The sequence below is a fragment of the Ovis canadensis genome, chromosome 24 (assembly GCF_042477335.2).
Source record: "Ovis canadensis isolate MfBH-ARS-UI-01 breed Bighorn chromosome 24, ARS-UI_OviCan_v2, whole genome shotgun sequence".
NCBI lineage: Eukaryota > Metazoa > Chordata > Mammalia > Artiodactyla > Bovidae > Ovis > Ovis canadensis.
In genome coordinates, this window is record NC_091268.1 from 52,216,544 (window position 1) to 52,236,428 (window position 19,885).

General features: G+C 58.8%; 2 protein-coding genes and 1 long non-coding RNA gene across 3 annotated transcripts in view; 1 reads left to right on the top strand and 2 right to left on the bottom strand.

Annotated features, from left to right (window-relative positions):
* The window catches only part of PDAP1 (PDGFA associated protein 1), a 9,857-nt gene extending 8,805 nt beyond the window's left edge, over positions 1–1,052 (top strand). The window contains exon 6 of the mRNA XM_069571243.1: positions 312–1,052. Within this exon, the coding sequence (XP_069427344.1) occupies positions 312–370 (59 nt within the window). The 3' untranslated portion in view covers positions 371–1,052. The remainder of the gene's footprint in view (positions 1–311) is intronic.
* Positions 1–1,880, bottom strand: part of LOC138429572 (uncharacterized) — a 6,340-nt gene extending 4,460 nt beyond the window's left edge. The window contains exon 1 of the long non-coding RNA XR_011252841.1: positions 1,393–1,880. This is a non-coding gene — a long non-coding RNA (uncharacterized lncRNA). The remainder of the gene's footprint in view (positions 1–1,392) is intronic.
* A 485-nt stretch (positions 1,881–2,365) lies between these two features.
* ARPC1B (actin related protein 2/3 complex subunit 1B) lies at positions 2,366–15,125 on the bottom strand. Its single transcript, XM_069571236.1, has 10 exons — positions 14,940–15,125; positions 8,605–8,681; positions 7,801–7,905; positions 7,146–7,368; positions 6,069–6,176; positions 5,056–5,262; positions 4,895–4,970; positions 3,794–3,999; positions 2,983–3,073; positions 2,366–2,680 (listed from the first exon to the last, which is right to left on the bottom strand). The coding sequence occupies exons 2-10, from the start codon at positions 8,666–8,668 to the stop codon at positions 2,642–2,644; spliced, it is 1,119 nt and encodes a 372-aa protein (XP_069427337.1). The 5' UTR covers positions 8,669–8,681; positions 14,940–15,125; the 3' UTR covers positions 2,366–2,641.
* Positions 15,126–19,885: the final 4,760 nt, after the last annotated feature.

Genomic DNA, 19,885 nt, shown 5'->3' on the forward strand with positions numbered 1-19,885 from the left:
TACAGAGTTCTCCTGGGAGCGGGCGAAGAAGAGTTTCTGCTTGCCCAGGAGATTGCGTGTTGGTGGGCCTTTGTGGAGGGGGGTAGCCACCCAAACTCAGCAAGAATGTCTGGACACGTGGGTCTGGTGGCTTCCATGGGAGGGCATCAGGCAGGGCCCTTCTTGGGTCTCTTCCACATCTGCCAGCTGAGCCAGTTGCGCAGACTGTTGTCTGAGGCCTCCTGGACCTACATTTCGCTGATTCTGGGGTGTGCAGGGCTGTGTGTATGGAGGGGTGGTTTCATGTGACTCTCTCTCTTCCTGCTTCTCAGCAAAAGATGATGCGACCTTGTCAGGAAAACGAATGCAGTCTCTCTCCCTGAACAAGTAGAACCTGTGTGAGGAGAGACCAGGGAACTGGGCCGTGCTGCCAGGACCTCTGCTGCGTCTCACCCGCCCTGTGCCCCGGCGCCGCTGCAGCAGCCCCTCGTGGCGAGGAGCCCCCCACGGCCTGGGACCTCCTCTTCATCTTGGCACGGAAATCGTTTGGGGGGATGGTGGGTGGGGGGCTGGGGGAGGGGCAGCTGCTATCTTTGAGACAGAAAGATGCAGGACAGCATTTCATATGTAACCATTCAAATGTTTTGGCTGTTTTTAGAATTCAGAACCCTTGTTGGGGGGCACTTGGGAGGTAGGTTAAGAGGAGCTTCCATTTGTCTGGTAGATTGAGAGGCAGGGGGTGGTTGGGGCCACAGTAGCTGCTGACAAGTTTGCAATGGCCTGTCTGCCCACCCCCTGGTCTGTGTTCCCTGGGTGCTCACTCAAGAGGAGCTGGCAGCCCGTGCCCATGGGTCCCTGAGGGTCACGGCTCATCCTGGCCAGTCCCCTCTGATGGACGCTTCCCTGCCCTTCCCACCCCACTCCCTGCCCCCTACTCTGGCCAGGCCCCGGCCCGTTCGTAACCTTGCCCACGGATCACTTCGAGAAACCTGTTTACTGTGCAGCACCCAGGCACAACACGCTCCACAAATCCAACTTGTATATTTGGCAAATTAAACTTGACATTATCGTAATACTGGTTCTGTGGTCACTCTTGGGGGCCCCCATGCCTGAGCTGTTTGCACCCAGCAGGACCCTGTGTCCCTCTCAGACCCACCCCACAGGGTTCCGGTGCCACCAGTCCTGGGTACAGGGACTGGACCCCGGGCATCTGAGCCAGGAAGAAGGACCGCAGTATACAGGAACCACCCGTCTCTTCTCCTTTAACCACGCAGGGACCTTAAGCCAGAGGGGCCAGGGGCCTGCGTGCAGCGTTGAGTCCTGTCCTCCTGGTGCCCCCTGGTGGTGCCAGCCCCAGGATTTCAGTTGTGGGAGGAAGGGACCCAACACCCAGCACTACTGCTTGGCCCTTACCTGTTATTACCTTGTTCGCGGTGGGTGGCGGTCGGGAAACCCAGGCTTGGCTCAGTCACGTGGGCTCCTGAAGACTCTGCCACATATGCAGCCAGCCCTCTGGAAGGGACGCCGCTTCCCAAACAGCAACCTCCTGAGAGGTGAACACGTGCCAGGCACAGGTTTGCTCAAGAATAATGGGGAGCTGGAGGGCTTCCCAGGTGGCACAGTGGTAAAGAACCTGGTTGCCAAGGTGGGAGATGCCAAGGATGCAGGTCTGATCGCTGGGTGGGGAAGGGCCTCTGGAGAAGGAAATAGCAGCCCCCTCCAGTCCTCTTGCCTGAAATATCCCACGGACAGAGGAGCCATCCATGGACAGGGTTACCGTCCATGGGGTCAGAGAGTCAGATGCAGCTGATTGCACAGGCACATGGGGAACCATATAGCCTGAACTGTCTCTTGGGGACTTAGAAGTTTTATTTCCTGATTTAAAAAAGAATCAGTGGGTCTCCTCCAACTCTGGAGGTTATCTGAGAACAGAGAGGCCCCAGAAGAGCGGGAGAGAAGCCACCTTTAGATACCATTTTTCCTGTAAATGTGAGCCTAGTTCACTTAGATCTACTGATGTAACGCATTACCTAGGTAGACTAAAACCCATGTGATTAAAAAAACCCAGTAAAATAGGAAGGGGAGGGGGATTATCCTAAAAAAATGAGCAGTTATTAGAGAAACTAACCGCAAACATCAAATAGAGAAGCAGTAATTTCCTTCAAAGCCCTGAACCAGCCCAGAGTGTACAGTCACCAGTCTTGGCATCTGGCTGCTCAGTGAGTGACAGGAGACGGCGGGTCCTGGCAGCTCCCAGGCTGGACTGCGGGAAGCAACCACGGGGGAGCCGCCTCTGTGTGAGGATCAGCTGTGCCGGCAAATGGCAGGAAGCTACCAGTACCTTGCCCAGACTGACCCCTCCTTCAGACACACAGGCCAGCGTGTCTACAGTTGTGTTTTTATTACCTCCACGTTCTGAAGCAGTTCATGACCACCAGAGCGCTTTGAGAACAATTTTTACAATTAAAGCATTTCTTCAAGAAAAAAGCAATCGTTCCTTCCAGAGCCAAGAAGCAGCCTCCCGTCCCTCCCCGTCCCTCCCCTCCTGTGGGAGCAGCCCCGGTGGGGACCCCACCCAGTACCCCAGAAACTCAGCAAAGCGGCCCTCAGCCTCCCCGACCCGCTTCAGCAGCTGGGCCGAGGGCAGCACACTCCTCGCAGGTCACATGATCTTGAGGTCCTTCAGGGCAGACTCCAGGCTCTGGGAGGAGACAAGCAGGACAGACAGGCTGGTTCTCAGCTGTCCTGCAGACATCCCACCACCACCTGCAGGGACCTGGCGCCGGACACAGAACCTGGCCTTTGGGGTCAGGTGACCTGGGTTTGAATCCTGGCCCTGAAGGAAGGTACTGCAGAGGGTGCCAAGGGGTCCTCACTCCACTGAGGGGCCCTTCTGCAGGGATGAAGGGCTGGAGTGTCCAGGGTGGCTGCCAGGGAGAAGGTGGGGGTAGGGGCCCCGCCCTGGGGACCTGGGGGGAGGCAGGGGTGGAGGTCAGGCCTCACCTTCACGTCCCAGATGCTCATGCCGCCATCCATGCCGGTGGTGCAAAACTGCGAGCACTTGGCCTTTCCCCCACTGAGCACCGAGATCTGGCTGCAAAGAGGAGGAGGGCTTTACAGATCCCACCCTGCCCTCCAGGAGCCCCCTGACTGCTGGGGGAGCCCGCTCCGGTGAGGTGTGTGTGCCCAGCTGGGAAGGATCACAGAGGACAGGGCTCCCAAGTCTGCTCTAGAGGCAAGCAGCAGCCTGTCTGCAAGGGACACAGGGCGGCGTGGGCAGGGGACGTGCACCCAGGGAGTCAGTGACAACACGGTGTGATGGGGAGAAGCAGCCAAAGGTGGGGCTGGGAGGAGGCAGGGCTAGTTCCAGAGAGCCTTGGAAGGTCGGCAAAACGGTCTGGTCTGAAGACACGGGACCTGGCGGCCACAGGAGGGCTTAACAGACAAGGGCCAAGGCCTGGCCGTGCTCGCTCATCTGCTACGGGGCGGACACCCACGGCTGGCAGGATTCAGGGTCTCTTGCTCCGATCCCACCCTAGCTCCTCGAGGAGACCGCTGCCACACTCTTCATTCCGCGCCTCCCCGCCAGGTTCTAGCCCCAGAGCCGCTGCAGCTCAGGCCCCGCCCGCTAGGAGGCCGTGGGTCGCTGCCCGGCCACCCGCCAGACCCACACACCCGGCCCTGCGGCGGTCCCACAACGTCCCAGGGCTGCAGAGCGAGGCTGCCCGCTCGCCCACCGCCTGATCCTAGTCCCGCCGCCGGAAGAGACGGACCCGCCTTCCTAAGTGGCCCCGCCCCCGGGCCCCGCCCGCACCTGACGCTGTTCTTGTGCAGCGAGTCCAGGCCGGCGCCCGCCGCCGCGCTGCCTTCCGAGCTCGCCTTCTTATCGAGGTTCTGGAAGCGCTCGCGGGCCGTGAGGCCGCGCTGCGAGCTCTGCTTGGGCACGTCCAGCCGCCCACCGAAGCTCAGCTTCCCCGCGGCGCTGTCGTAGGTGAAGAGCACCGGGAAGCAGTCGTGGCCCTGCGGCGAGGGGCAGGACGGGGTGCCACTGGAGCGCTGGCCAGCGCAGGCGCATTGCCCCCACTTTTCTCTAGGGAACCCCAGGCCCCGGGGGAGGTGCAAGGCCAAGGCACCCCTGGCCACCAATCCGGGGGGTGCCGGAGGCAGGGCGTGGGTGTAGTGCCAGGCAGCCGATGCCCGCTCAGGGACCCCGGGTATAGTAACAGGGGCCAGATGTTGCGGCTGAGCACCTAGGAGTGGCCCCCTCTGCCCACAAGGCCAGCATCTGGTTGAGAAAGCTGGTCTGGGACTCCCCTGGGAGGCCAGCGGCCCCATCCCATCCAGACAGTCACATGTGCTCTGGGGGAGACACAGCTGGACCCTTCCCTAGGCAAAGTGGGCCTGATCCCCCTGGGACCCCAGTAAGTTTGCTGAGGCCTGAAGAGAGACTTGACAGAGCTGGGCGGGAGGGACGGAGGAAGAGTGGCACCTTTCTGGGCACACGGTAGGACCCCCACCCGCCTCCGGCCACCACAAGCACCCACTCTTTGAGTGCAGTGTGGCCCTGTTATTTCCATCGGCCAATAAAATGTAAAAACAGGAAGGTCTGGCCCAGGGCATAGCTCCCCACGTCCCCTGTCTCCAGATGGGAGACAGCCCCCCTCCCAGTACCCAGACCGAACAAAGTGAGCAAGAAACAAACACTTTCCCGTGTTAGGCCACTGCAGCTGGTGCCACTGGGGATTGTTGCTGTCGTTACCCCAGTGTAACCCCACCTATTCCGAGTAGAGATGGACGAGTGGGAGGGAGGGAGGCAGGAGAGGCGTGAGCGGGGACAAATCGAGGGCTGCCTGGGCATCTTAGGGCCACTGGGAGACCTGCTGTCACCAGCCCCTCTCCCGGACCCCCTCCTTACCGCCGCCACCAGACTGTTCTCCGTGATGAAGGTGACGGCCAGTAGCGGCAGCGTTTCAGAGGCCAGAGTAGTGACGCTGAGAGAGAGAGCACAATGTCAGCCACGCCGGCTCCTGGTTCTTGGTGCTGGGGCACAACCCCACTCGAGTGACCCACACTCACGCCATCTTCTTGTCAGCATCGGCCAGGCATACGGTGCTGTCGTGGCTGACCCAGGCCACACGGCTGCCGCTGTCTGAGAAGCAGACGCCGTGCACCCAGCCACAGCTAGTGCTGGACTCGAACATCAGCTCTCCGAACGGCATCTTGGAGCCCCACGGGGTGGGTGCTGGCCGCTCCTCCACCTCCTTGATGTAGGCTGAGAAGATCCTGCCGGGAGAGGCAGAAAAGGGGATGGATGGGATCTGGGAGGGACCCGAGAAGGGACCCCAGCCCCCACCCGCTCTGCCAAACTGGCCTGCTGAGGCCAGAGCACCTAGCTGAGTTTGCGGGTACCAGGGTTGGCTTTTCACGACCCGAGTCTTCATGCTTGGAGAAGTCTGGGCCTCAGTGCCCACTTGTGTAATGGAGCAGGGCCAGGAGGTCTCCCAGCTCCAAGTCCTGGGAGCTCTCAGGACCGTATCCGCTCTATGCCGGGGCCTCTGGTGCCTGCTGTAGCCTCACTGCCCAGGGGCGATTCAGAAATGCAGGCCATCTTGCCTGGAGCTGGGAGCCAGAGGCCTTGGGAGACTCAGGGGTGCTGGGCCCAAAGTAAGAAACAGCCAGAGGCAGTTGGAGTCTCTGTGTTCCAGGTCTTAAGATGACGAGGTAGAGACTGTCCCAGCCTCAGTCATTTATATTTCAGTGTGAATAAAAACACCCACTCTTTTCCCCTCAGATGAAAATCAGGAAGCTGAAGGAGTGGGAGGTTCTAATGAGGACAGGAGGGCCTGGAAAAGAGATCCTGCTGACATTAAGTGGCAAAGGTGTATGTCCTTCTAAGACTCCCCACCGGCCGGACAGAGGACCCAGGAACAATCCTTCAAAGAGCAAAACCTCACAGTAGCTGGACTGAGGCCCCAGGTCACCCCGCTGGCAGCAGAGCTGGTCTGGAAGGCGGGGCTCTCGGGACAGGGCTCTCCCCACCCTCCGACCCCCAATGAATCCTGTGTTGACGGCAGGGCCCCGGCCCTCACCGGCATTTGAAGTCGCAGGAGCCGGCGGCCAGGAGCACGTTGTTGGGGTGCCAGTCCAGGCTGAGGACGGTGGAGCGGATGGGCTTCTTGATGTGCTTGCACACCCACCTGGACACGGCGGCGGTCACACAGGTGTCGGGGGAGAGAGGGACAGACAGGCGAGCACCCTCAGACCTCAGCGCCTCGGGCTCCAGGCTCCCCCTGGGCCCTGCAGACCGCAGAGGTCCCAGGAGGGAAGGGCCCGGGCCAGCTGGGTCCCTCCCTGGATAGGAGCGCCACCTCTGGTCTCCTTTCAACCTCGCAACTACCCTGGGGCCGCTGGGTTAAGGAGAAGTCACGAGGCTGCTCACTGGTCAGGGTGGGACCTGAACCCAAGTCTCTCGGACCCCAGTCCGAGCTCCTGCCCGTCCTCTGCCCTCAGTGACCCCGGAGAGAAGGTTGTGACGTGGCTGGAGCTTGTGAGTGGGCCCTGGTGCATGACGGCTGGTGCCGTGGGCAGGTGATTTGCCTCGGGGCCTTTGCTGTAAAGTGGGGATGGCAGCGGGGCTTCCCTCATAGCTCAGTCGGTAAAGAATCTGCCTGCAGTGCGGGAGACCCGGGTTCAATTCCTGGGTTGGGAAGATCCCCTGGAGAAGGAAATGGCAACCCACTCCAGTATTCTTGCCTGGAGAATCCCATGGATAGAGGAGCCTGGCGGGCTACAGTCCACGGGGTTGCAAGAGTGGGACACGACTGAGCGACTAAACCACCACCGCCACCAGGGATGGCAGCAGACGCCCAGTCCAGGGGGCTGCGGGGGTCACTGCGTCCGTGTGTAGGGCTTAGTGTGATGCCCGCAGAAGCGGCCCTGGTGTGGCTTGTGTCCTTATTACTAGAGGGGGCCAGGGGAGGCCAGGCGCTGTGCAGGGAGCCCCTCGCCTCACTGCCAAGGGCTGGAAAGGACACCCTTCTCGGGTCCTGTGAACAGGGGTCCTGACTCCCCGTCCAGTGGCTTTCTGGGACCCTCCTGTCCCACCACCTGTTGGTGTGCAGCCCCAGGTCCCTCCAAACCCACGCTGACCCCACCCGGGCACCCACCAGTCATTTTCCTGCTCAAAATAGCAAATGGAGATGACACGGGAGCCACTGCCCACAGCGAACTTGTTCTCCTTGGGGGCCCAGCGCACACAGCGAGCGGCGCGGTTGATGCGCAGGATGACAAGCGTGGGCTTCCACGTGCGGCCCTTCAGCGTCCACACGTAGGCGTTGCGGTCTGTGCCGCAGGTCACGATGCGGTTACTCTCCGGGGCCCAGTCAATGCCTGTGGGGTGGGAGGAAGGACTAGGCTGAAGCCATCCAAGCAGAGGTGGCTCGACAGTGTCCACAGAGGAGGGGCTTCGAGGTCACAATCAGGATTGAATCAGGGGGTGCTGCTAGAGTTCACTGGGGGTGTTACAGCTCTCTCAGCTATCAGCAAACACATCGGAAGGCCAAGCCAAGAGACAAAAATAGAAATGGATCCCTGGTAATGCTGACGTGCTAGATCAAGCCTTTCCTGAAGCCTTCCAACATCTGTGTTTTTCAGTAACATGAACCCATCCATGTAACTGCTTTATAACTTCAGCCAGTCTGAATCAGGGTTCTGTTATCAATGCTTGCAACCCAAACTCTCCTACCTAACACCGTGAGTAGGTGGATGGCCTGGCTCTGCCCTGCCCTCGCTCAGGAGGGTGATCCCAGAAGCCCAACCCACCTGTCACCTGTCCATTGTGCTCCTTGAGTTCGTGCACCTGGACCCACTTGTTCCCGCTCTTCTCGTAGATGTGCACCTCATGATTGTTGGGGCAGATGGCGATTTCTGCGGGAGAGACGGGCGGACGCGCTCAGGCTCCCCTTCACGGGCCACCTGGGAAGTACCTTGTCCTTCGTTACTGGCCTCTCCTCTGCCTCGGGTCTCACTGGACCCACCACCCCTCCTTGGGACACCTCCTCAGGGCTTGGCCACTCCTCACCTGTGTCCACCACCCCCAACATCCCTAAGGCAGTCTTGCGAGCTCTCCCTGCCTCCCCCCGCCCCCTAGCTCTGCCCCCTGGGGATACCAGGCTCCAGCCACAGTTTCTGGGCTGTTTCTGATGACCCCAGGCTCTGCGACCTTGGGGTTGCTGCACCCGCCCTGGCCTTTGCACTTGCACGCTGACTTTCTTCACTTCCTTCGGGTCTCCGTGCAAATGTCACCTCCCCTGAAAGGCCTCACAGGCCACCCTTTGGAAGCCAGCCCCCGGCTCCATCGTTTCCCCTTACCCTGCTTGTTCCCCCGGAGCTCATTTCCCTGCAGGCTACACTTCCCACCCCCAGGCCCTCACTAGCAGAGGACAGGTCACCTGCCCGGCGCCCATAGTAGTGCCCAGCACAAGCGGGGCTGCCCTCTGGCCTCCGACCCTCAAGGCCTGCTCGTCTGGCTATCCTGCTTGGGATCCCTTCTCTCCCGACACCCAGGATCTCAGGGTCGGGGGTGAAGCACGGGTGCAGCTGGCACAGGGAGCCGCGAGGACTCACGGGTGCGGTCCTTGTTCCAGGCGTGGCAGCTGATGGGTTCCACCAGGAAGCTGTGATAGGCCATGGCTGCTTGGCTCCTGTGCCCAAGACAGGGAGGGAACACAGGTCAGCACCCCTTCTGGCCTCAGGGGAAGGTGTCATCACCTGTGCCTCAGTTTCCCCGTGGGTGGAGCACCGTCCCCCTCCAGGAGCGTGCCAGGCCTGCTGGCCTTCACCCGTGCTCTTTTCCCTCTGCAGGGAAGGTCAAGCCTGATGGTCCTGGGAGGCCAGTTCCACGTGCTAACCCTCTCCATGCTGCCAAACGCCCCCCTTCCTGTTCTGTCCAGCAAACTCCTACTCCTCTGGAAAGACCCAAAGTGGACATTCTTGAACCCGTTCTCTCCCCGCCTCAGCCTCCCAGAGTCACAGGGAGCCCAGGGTAGAGCCTAGCCACACTGCTTGCCAGTTGTGTGACCCCAGCACGTCACTCGCCCTCTCTGAACCTGTTTCCACATCTGCAAAATGGATATAGGAATCCTGCCCTCCCCCGCTTCCCCAGAGATTTAAGAGGGTGAAATAAGATAACACATCGCGCCTGGCACATAGTAGGCGTGCACATAGTAGGCATGAAACGGCAGCTCTTGGTCTAGAATTGATGTGCTGGCCCTCGGCATGCTTCACCCATGTAGGGTGGGCCTCCCGGCAGGGGCTGATCCTGGGCACACGCACCTCAGGCCTTCGCATCAGCTGTTCCCTCAGCCTTCAAAGCTCTTACCCCAGATGCCTACACAGCTCCCGCCCTCCCCATTGGCATTCAATTCTGCGTTCAAGGCTGCTTTCTGATCCAGGCTGCCACCCACCCCAGCCCCAGACTCTCCCAGTTCGGTTCAGTTCAGTTGCTCCGTCATGTCCGACTCTTTGCAACCCCATGGACTGCAGCACGCCAGGCCTTCCTGAGTCTACTCACACTCATGTCCATCGCATCAGAGATGCCATCCAACCATCTCATCCTCTGCTGTCCCCTTATCCTCTCGCTGTCAATCTTTCCCAGCATCAGGGTCTTTTCGAACGAGTCAGTTCTTCACAGCAGGTGGCCAAAGTATTGGAGTTTCAGCTTCAGCATCAGCCCTTCCAATGAATATTCAGGACTGATTCCCTTGAGGATGGACTGGTTGGATCTCCTTGCAGTCCAAGGGACTCTCAAGTCCCTTGTTTTCCCCTCAGATAACCCTACTGAGCACAGGTTACATTGTCCTCCTTTATTCTGCTGTGTCTTTTCCCCCTGCTGGAATGTAACTCGCTTGATGGAGACATATACTTCTGAGCATCTTGTTCACATTGCTACCCCCGGCGCCTAAATGCCTGGCACATAGTTTAAGTGCTCGATAAATATTTGATGAACACAGTTTTTTACTGCCATTAGCGGCCAGCCTGAGTAAGTTATTTTTTTAAATGTTAAAAAGAAAAGGCCAAGCAACATTTCCTGAGCGCTCTGCATCACCAGCTCTAAGCCCTCCTGTATTCTCAACTTGAGCCCCAGATGACGGCTGTGGAGGCGGTGGTCTGGGGGCCACCTAACCAGACCTGCAGCACCGCCACCCCACCATGTCTGGGTGTCCCCAGGCCTTCAGCCACCTCCCCCATCTGACTGGGAGATTTGTGGCCCTGGGAAGGCCACTTCTCAGCCCAGGCCTGAGCCCTGATGTCCCTGGCTGCCGGGGTGCTGCTGGAACCCTGGGGTCTCTCTCTGCCCTCAGCGGGGGTCTCAGCCAAGACCCCTGAGGGAGGAACAGCGCTGAGCTGGGGCCCATCAAGCTGCGGTGTCACCCACTGTGCTGCTGGGGACTCTGGTGCTCAGCGACCACAAATCCCACTTTAATGTATAGCAGGAAGTCCTGCAAATTTCCCGGGGCAGCAGCGGCCGGGCACGCACAGGTGCACAGACAGGACTGGGCAGGGCCCGCCTGGTCCCTCAGCCCCAGACCCAGTGGGTCCTCGGGCAGCCTTTGCTAAGAAAGAAAGTGGACACTCAGCCAGGCTTGAGGCCACACACATTCGTGCCTGGTCAGCCTTGCACACGCGTGACTGCTCCCACACACACATGCATGCTCAGCCTTGTACACACACACACAGCACGCAGCTCCCAGGGCGGCTGCCTCCCCAGCCTCTGTCTCCTTATAAGGCCTCTTTTGTGTAAAGCAAAGGCCCCGGAAGTGGCGCCTGGGAGCCACAGGCCTAGGTCAGCAGGCCAGACGGGGTTCCCCTAGTGCTTCCGCTGCATCCAGGCTGGGCGGGCAGGGGGTCATCCATGTCTACACCACAGATGCCAAGATGCAGGGTGGGTGCACCAGGCCTGTCCACTAAGCTGTGCTTATCTGGCCCCCTTTCCCTTAGGTCAAGGGATGGCGTTGGGGGGATATTAAGGTCAGATGCCCACTTCCAAACCCCAGCCGGGTTCTTCTTGGCCCCTGACTCCAGGGGAGGCTGCCCATCCCCCAGCCCTTCACCCTAGGTGGCCCAGAAGGAAAGAAGCCTCATGGCTGCAGCCCCAGGGGTCCTGGACCCTAGACTGAGCCAGAGCAGAACCTGACTTCCTGGTTCTGTCCCAGTCCTGCTGTGCGGCCGGGTACCTCTGCCCTTGTGGGCTCTTGGTGACAGTGTCCAGACCTGTGGGCCAGACTCGTAACAGTCTAGTGACATTTCAGGGTTTCAGGCTATGAAGATGGAGAGGTTGGGTCTGCAGAGGACAAATAACACAGCTGAGAGGACTCAGGGAGCCCTGGCCATTTGTTTCCTGGGACCCAAAATTTCTCAATGTGAGAGGGAGGTATGGTAGCACAGTGGGACAGGCAGGTTCAGAGCACGCCTATCAGCCAATCACACTTTAGTATAAATTCAGATAGGAATACTCCCTAGTCTACTAACCCACACCTTAAAGCAGGGAGGGGGTACAGTTGAAAGGAGTGGGAGAGAGGAAGACAGATGTGTTTCCCCTTTTTCATAACTTCTGCAAAGCAGTTGAAGCCAGCAGGGCCTCCCATCCCCGACATGCTACGACTGAGGAAGTGGGAGCCCAGGGAGGGGTGTGGCTTCTCCAGCCACTGTAGCCTTGGGTCCCAGCCTCCTGGCTCCTGGATCAGGGGATCATTCCGTGTGATCAGCCTTCACACCAGGCCACCCAGCCATAGGAACCGTGCCTTCATCATTCCCAGGGAAATCTCCACCCTGCCAAGGGGCTGGGGGTGGATGCCACTGCCTGCCAGTCACCCTGGCTGAGGAAAGTGCCCTGGGGGCTGCTCTGCCCAAGGGTGTGGACAAGGCGATGCTGCAGTGCTGCCTTCTGGTGGAGACTAAGGCAGGATGAGGCCGTGGCCCCGGGGACATTTACCCACTTATCCCTGTGACCCTGCCTCTGAGCCAGCTCTGGGGACCCACTTGCTTGTCGAGGACAAAGAGAGAGGAGGGGGCCCTGGGGATGGCATTGCGACTGGGAGCCCATGACTAGTACTCCATGCCCCCATCACCCTGGAAACAGTGAGTCTGGGGGAGCACGGCCAAACCCCAACAGACTCCCCCTACTCTACCCCTTCCTACCCCACTGGCTCCAAGCTGCCCGCTACCAACCTGGAGCCAGGATCTTTCTGTGCTCCAGGCAGCACTTCCCCCATGTCTGGCATACGGTGGTGCTCAGGACGAATGGATGGGGGAATCACCCAGGGCTGGGGTTTGAGGGTACAGGGAAAGGACAGCAGCCTGATGGCTGGAGGAGCTTTGGGTGTCCAGGCAGGGGTTGCCAAGGACCACATACTGGGGTGGGAACATACACTCCATGGGCGCAGGGGTATTCGTTTTGTTCATAAGTGCTTCCCCAGTACCAATTAAGAGTGCCCAGCACATAGTAGGTGCTCAGCAAATACTGCTTGACTGTGATTGCATGAATGAATCACATCTATCTTAGTTTATTCCTTACAGACCACCCCTATTATTTCACTGGTACATATATGCAACTTGTAAATATTTACTGGGAGTATGCGCTCAAGGTTTTTTCCTGATAGGGTCCATGATCCGAAAGGCTCAGAGATCTTTCATTTAAAAGGTCCTCTGTGAGGATTTGGGGAGAATACAGCGCCCTTCCAAACCAAAGCAAACCAGGTGAAGCTCCCAGCTGCTCAGCCAAGGGTCTCAGACCTCACGTCTCTTCCTTACACGCTGGGTTCACATTCTGACTCTCTCGATACTGACTGGGTGCTCCTGCCAATGTTTCCCCCACATCTCTATCCAGAAAAGGCTGGGGTTGGACGAGGCACTGGGTGTAGGTTCCTTCTTGCTTTCAGAGAAGCTTTGCCAGCCCGGCCTTTTCTGCATCCAGAGGTTTGGCTGCATTTGAGGCTAAACTAGGCAGGAGCTGCCTGGAGCAAGGAACTCTGCTCTGCAGACACTCAGGGAAGTCCCCACCCAGCTCAGCCACTCGAGGGAGCTGCCAGCAAGCCATTTTGCACTCGTGCTGAGCTGTTACTCAACTTCCTGTTGTGTGTGGAACAACCCTAGACACCCCAAAAGACCAACCAATCCCTCCTCCCCAACTCCACTGCTGAGGTCTTACAAGCCAGGCAAAGTCAAGTCAAGCAAGACAAGTGAAAATCATCCTAAGGCACCATAAAGCATTAGCTAAAATAACACAGAACAAACAAAACCCCCAAACACATGAAACTCGATGCTGGCAAGACTGTGGAGAAATTCTCATTTGTTGCTAATTTGTTAAGTCTCTCTGAAGGGCAGTGTGGTAACATACAATTCCAACCAACCAGGTGGAAACAAAAGGAACAAAATACCATTAACAGGAACTTTAAAATTGTTAACATTTTTTTGTGGCATAAATTCATTTCAATGCTAAAAAACACAGCCACTGCCTTTTTTTTTTTTTTTTTAAAGCAAACATGTTCATAGTAACTCTCTTTATAATGGTGACAGGATAGAAAAATGCAGATGACTACAAACATAAAGAGAAACAGCAAACACGTTGATTTAAGACGTGTGGATTATATACACATACATAATTAACTAATTTACTTGGCTTCTTTAAATGCCCAGAATTTACCCAGGACTTTGACATACATTCTCTTTTACGCCCTAAGAGAAGCCCCGGAACTCTTCTAGTGTTTGTTTTAACGAGTAAGAAACAGATGCAGACAAAAACCAAAGTGTGCGCGGTCACCAGCTCCTACAACGGCACAGTGTGGGGTTCTGACTCTAAATCTCAGAGGTGATAAGTGTATAGGCAGGCCTTATAATAAAAGCAAGGGCAATAACAGTGCACATTTAGCCCGTGTGTGTGCCTGGCACACTGCCAAGTGTCTTACACACATGATCACATGTAAACCTCCCAGCTTGAAAGTTCCTCATTTTGCAGGTAAGCAAAGTTGAGGCCCAGGGAGGTTAGGCGGCTTGCTAAGGTCAGTGGCCAGTGAAGGAAGACGCTGGCGCTCTTAGCAGCTTCTGGTCTGGAAGACCTTGCCAGCCCAGGGTGCTCTTAACCACCGGGTAGCAGTGCCCGCCAGGCTGGGGGTGGGGGTGGGTGGGGTGGGGGGTTCCCGGGACAGCCCAGATGAAACGGAGAGCCCTCCAGCTCCGCGTCTGTACCGGGCCCGCTAAGGCTGCTTCATGCCAGCAAACCTCTGTGTCACCGTCGCTGCCCCGAGGTCCCGGCCCTGCCCCAGTCCTGGCCGCGGTCCCTGGGCCGCCGGCGAGAGAGGGGCTGCTCGGAACGCGCCGGTCCAGCGCCCGCGAGCTCAGGAGGTCCGCCTCCCGGACCCCAGCAATCCCCCCTGGATCGGACCCCTTCGACCTGGCCCCGGGGTCGGCGGAGGGCTGGGGGCCGGGAGAGAAGGAGGGAGGGAGGAGGGGCGAGGCGGGCGGGGGCGCCAGCTCATTTCCCCGCTGGAGGAACCCGGAAGGCTGAAGGATGGAGGGGAAGTGACTGGGCGTGGGGGCCCTCCGGCTCGAAATAACGGGGGACACCGACGGCCGGGCAGAGTCGGGGCTCGGGGGACGGGAGAGAGGGGAGGCCGAGAGGGCCGGGCGCGGAGGTGGACGCGCGGGCTCGCGCGCCCCGAAGGCACGGAGTGCGGCGAGCGCTGCGGCGCCCTCGACCGGAGGAGGTCGCCCGCCCGCCAGCACCCCGCGCCCCGCGCGCCCGCTCACGTCCAGGGGGGCCCTCAGTGCCCCCTGCTCGTCCCTGAGCTCCCCGCGGCCCCCCATCTCCTGGCGACCCCCGCAACGCCCTCCCCACCTGCACGCGCCCCCTCCTCGCGCTCCCCTCGACCCCGGCATCCCGGGCCGCCCCCGCGCCCCCTCACCTCGGGGCGCCGCGGCCGCGGACTCTGGGCAGTCGACGCGCCGAACCGGCTCTGGGCGCCGCGCCGCGCGGCCACTTCCTCGTGGGCGGGGGGCGGGGCCTCCGGGCTCAGCCCCGCGGGGCCGGGGCGGGGCCGGGCGGCGGGCGGGGAGCCCCGGGCCCGCCCTCCCTCCCTCCCTCCCCGCCTGGGGCCGCGCCCACCCGGGCCGCCCGGAAGGCATGCTCTCCTCTCCGCGTGTCGGGCGCGGAGACTGAGGTTCGGCGAGGGGCGAAAGTCTCTGTCGGCCTCGGGCCCCTCCCAGCGGGGACCAGACCTCCGCATGTGCGGGGCGTGTTGGGCAATCGGGCAGTCCGGGCCGCCGGCCTGCTGCCGGGGTCCTCACGTCAAAACGGGGGAGCCCTCGGCTGGTCCAGCCCCTTCCCAGGGCCCACTTCCTGACGCTCTTTCCACCGCAGACCGCTTCCCGTCCTTAAGTCACAGCGGACTCGCAGCCGCCTGAATGTGGTGGGTCTTGGGCCAGGTGGTCCAGAGGGGTCTCTCCATCCCTGCCCCCTGCCTCATCAATGGGGATGACCGGCAGGTGGCGCTTCCCCCAGCGTTCCGCTCAGCCAGACACTAAGTGTGGGGTCTCAGGAGGTCCCGGGCACCCACATGTCTCCCGGCTTTGACCCTTGCTCTTCTTTCTGCCTGGAACATTGACACGCCCTGTCCACACCTGGCCCACTTACCTTTATGTTGCAGGACAGGGGTCAGTGTCTCTTAGGTCACTTTGTCCCTGACCCCCTCAACAGGGTCCTGGGCTCACCGGTCCCGGCTCCCATTACACAATCCCAACCTGCGGGTGGCCGGGAGGAGGAAATGCGCCCAAAGGTGAGGAGCATTTTGAGATGAGCACACAGGGTGCTTGGTAAACTCTAGCTCCTTCCTGGCTCTGGGCAGACACTGAGGGGCTATTAGCAGGACCCCCGCCCCCAACTCCACACCACCACATCCAGCAGTGGCAAATATAAGTGATGGCTTCAGTCAGAAAAAAGTTTCAAGTGATCTGTACCGGCTACCCACCCTCCCGTAAGGACAAGGGCACTTCAATGCCGCGGTGACACTTGCATCCTTGGATTCCACTTGCCTCTCCCCAGCTTTGCAGATGCCCAGGGAACACCCCTAGGTGGGACTGAGCCCCACCTCCGATGGTGGCCTCCTCCCCCTGCAGTGCTCTCACCCTAGTCCTGGACTTGTGACCTAAGAGTTGGTCAAAGCAAAGCCCAGGACTTCGGGTGAAGACTGGAGAAAAGCAGTCATCCTTCATCCTATTCGGATGAAGAGGAGAAAGCAGTACCTTCTGGAATTTGGGAAGCCTGATGACACGGGGAGTGGGGCAGCGAGGGTGGCGGGGATCGAGATACCACAGCCCTCCCTGGTCAACCTCCGACAGCAGCCTGAGCTCAGCCTGACTCCAGGGGTTTCAGATACGTGAGCCGGGGAATCCACTTCTGAGTTGTTTCTCTGTTACTCATCCCCAGCAGCGTTCTAACAAATATGCACACCCAAGGCCTCCCTTTCCCTCATTGTGAAACTGAGCTGATCTGATGAGCCAATGCTAGCTGAGTGCGAGCAGAAAGCGTGTTTGTGTTATTCGTTCAGGAGGCACTCGGTAGGCATTTGCCGAATGAATCAATGAATGAAGGAACCCGTGGGGCCAGAAGTTTGAACCCAGCTCTGACTCAGCCGCTTGACCTGGAGTGTGGCTTCAGGCTGCTCTTCTTGCAGTGCCTGGGTTTCCGCATTTGTGAAGTGAGGCTGAGCCCTAACGAGCCCTGCTCACCTACCTCACAGGCCTTGCAGTCCTTGTGGGAAGACCCGAGAGATAGGGAACACACCTCAAGCTGGGAAGCGACGGGGAGTGGGGGTGTGGGTGTGTGTATGTGTGTATGTGTGTGTGTGTGTGTGTGTGTGCGTTATTTGAAATGGCTCCATTGGGGGACAGTGCTCTAAGCCTCCAGTGGAGCAAGTCCTTGGGTGGGGAGAACCTGGAGTTTCAAGAACTCAGAGATGTGTGTCTTCCTGGAATCTGCCTCCCCCGGTTCCCTGGGATGAAAATGCGATACACTCCCTTTTCTGCCTTCTCAGGGTTCCCAGGAAGACAGCCCTGCGGCCCTGCCGACTCCTCAGGGACGGCCCACTCAGGGAGGGCTGTGGGCCCAGGGCTGGCGCAGGGTCTCGGGCTCACCAGCTCCTTCCTCCCCGGCTCTCTGCTCCTTCCTCCTCACTGCACTGGCCTTATTGCCTCCCGATCACAAGAGGGCAGCCTCGCTCTGGGCTTCTGGGCTCAGGCAGTGGTGGGCCGGCCCAGGCAGTGGGAGGCCAGGGGGCAAGTCTTTCCAGCAGCGCCCACCTCCTTCTCCTTCAGTCTCAGCCCGTGCCCACCCCTGGATGGGGACCCTGGGTCTCTCCCTGAGATCAAAGGGTGCCACTCAGTACCCTGTGGGGAGGAAGAAAGAGGAGAGACCCTAAGCCTTCTTCCAAGGTAAGCCTGGGACGGCCAAGGTACGCCGCACGGAGGCCGGGTACACACGCCAAGTGCGCCCCAACCTGGGCCTGCTCACAGCCCAAGCCACGCTGAACCCATGTGGTGTCATCTGGGGGCTCTGAAGAGCTCTGATACCACCCCTTTATGTCTCAGTGCAGAAAGAATTCCATAAAGTAATAGATAATAAGTAATTTATTAGGGGGCTTGTGAGGCTTACAAGCGGGCGGGTGAAGGGCTGCTGCAGCCAGAGAACTTGGTGGGCTTCAGGTTTACAATGAAAGGAAAAGTGGGGAGGGGGAGAACACCTGTTTCTTCCATCATCAGCTCCCCCTCCAGGCTGGGCAGGGGAGTTGCTTGTCCCGACACGGCTAGCAATGACTGTTTTTCCTGTGAGCAGAGAGCATGTCCGAGGGATCCGCACCTTTCTGAGCTCACTGGGCAGGATGTGGGGCTCATGCCACCATTGTCTCATTGTTTTGGGGGCTAGACCCGTGCGTCTGTCGCATGGTGTTGTTGCCAAGCAAACCTGCTTGGTTCTGTGGTTAAGCAAACCTGCTCGTTAGCTTACAGCAGCTAGCTGTATTTTTTTCCGACTTCAGTTCAGTTCAGTCACTCAGTCGTGTCCGACTCTTTGCGACCCCATGAATCGCAGCATGCCAGGCCTCCCTGTCCATCACCAACTCCTGGAATTCACTCAGATTCACGTCCCATATTTTTTTCTACTTACAGTCTCCTCATGGGGTTAACTATTTAAATAATCACCTACTGTGTCTCTTTATTCTGTCCCCATCAATCAACATGGCTCAATGAGAAACCTAGGTCTACCAGGAGACCCCACAGGTATTGCCAGGGGTGGGGCGTCGGGGGGCGGAGATCCCCTCCTGGTTTCAGTGACAGCACCCATCTCCCAAATGTGGTGACAGAACGGGGCTGGGTGGCCAGGCAGCTCCCCTCCCTGCCCCAGCCCAGCAGGGAGCATGCTTGGCGGTTGCCCCCAGGGCTCTGGAGGTACCAGCTCTTACTGGCTCTCTGGACTGGAGTTTTTTCATCTCTATAATGTGGCAGTCCCAGTTTCAAGCCCGCTGTGAGGAGTGCGTGCCTGTTGACCGTTCCCCTTGGTGTTGGCACGGGGACCTTGGTGCGAGGCACACCTGGCCGTGTTGGACCGAGCAAGAACCAGCAGTGTTGGTTCTTCATCAAGCCCCACTCACGCGAGTGACTCTACCTTAGTGGCTTTCGAACTGTACTGTGGTCACGACCCCCATGGGTACACGCTGTGGCCTTTTCCCCACTCCCCTGTGTGTCTGAAACAGAACTGACTCCACGTGGTGCGGAATGCTTTCTCCTACAACATCCGGATGGGCTCTGACCCTGTTTGAAAAACTGCTCCCAATCCTATTTCTTCCCTTTCTTTCTATGCTGCGCCACCCGGCTTGCTGGATCTCAGCTCCCCGATCAGGGACCGAACCCGTGCCCCCGGCAATGCAAGTGTGGAGTCTTAACCACCGGACTCCCAGGGAACTCCCTCCTCCCCTTTCCTGAATGGACCTTGTGGACTCCTTCTCTGTTGCTGCTAGAACAACTCACACAGATGGGGAGGCAGGGGGGCGGTCCTTGAGACCATGCAGGTGCCTTCTCTTTCAGCGCCGGAGGTCAGAGGCCCACAGCCCACCTCGGTGGCTGAACGGGTACTGGAGGTTTCTGGAGGCTCCAGGGGAGAACCAGGCTCCTTCTCCAGCTCCTCCAGCAGACGGACAGAGGCAGGTGCCCAGGGGCCGGGATTCCCTCCGGGAGGGAAGTGGTGCTTCCTGTGGGTCAGCAGCAGGGCAAAACATGCTCTTTTCAGAACATCACGACGTCCTTTGAGAACGCAGTTACCCACGTTAATAGTACTAGCGTCATGTGGGAACCACTGCTCCACTTCTGGGCCCGCGGCCAGGCCACACTCAAGGCCGCGCTGTATTCATTTTCCCCGCCAGTCACTTTTTCTTTGTTGTGCCTCTCAGGAGTCTTAGCCTTGAAATGTCAAACTTGGCCTCTCCTTATGATGAAGATAACTGAGTTTGGGTATAATAATCTCTAAACCAGAATGACAACATGTGCTTTTTCTCTCCCACTGCACACCTTGCCCCCACCACACCCACAGGGAAGAGGCGGCTTGGCAGAGGGAGGTTAGTCTGTCTGTCTGTCTGTCTGCCGTCTCTAAAGGAGCTGGGAACAGGGTGCCTCCTCTGCCCAAGTCCTGCCGGGCTAAAGGACTGCACTCAAGAAATGGTTCTTTTGGTTGAAGGGTTTACCAGATGGCTTGATTCAGGAAACTAAGTCTAAGATTCTACCCCCCAAACTCACTAGTCTGACAAAGAATTCACCCACATTTCCCTACTAAAAATGCAAACAGTATAGGGAAAACAAAACCAGA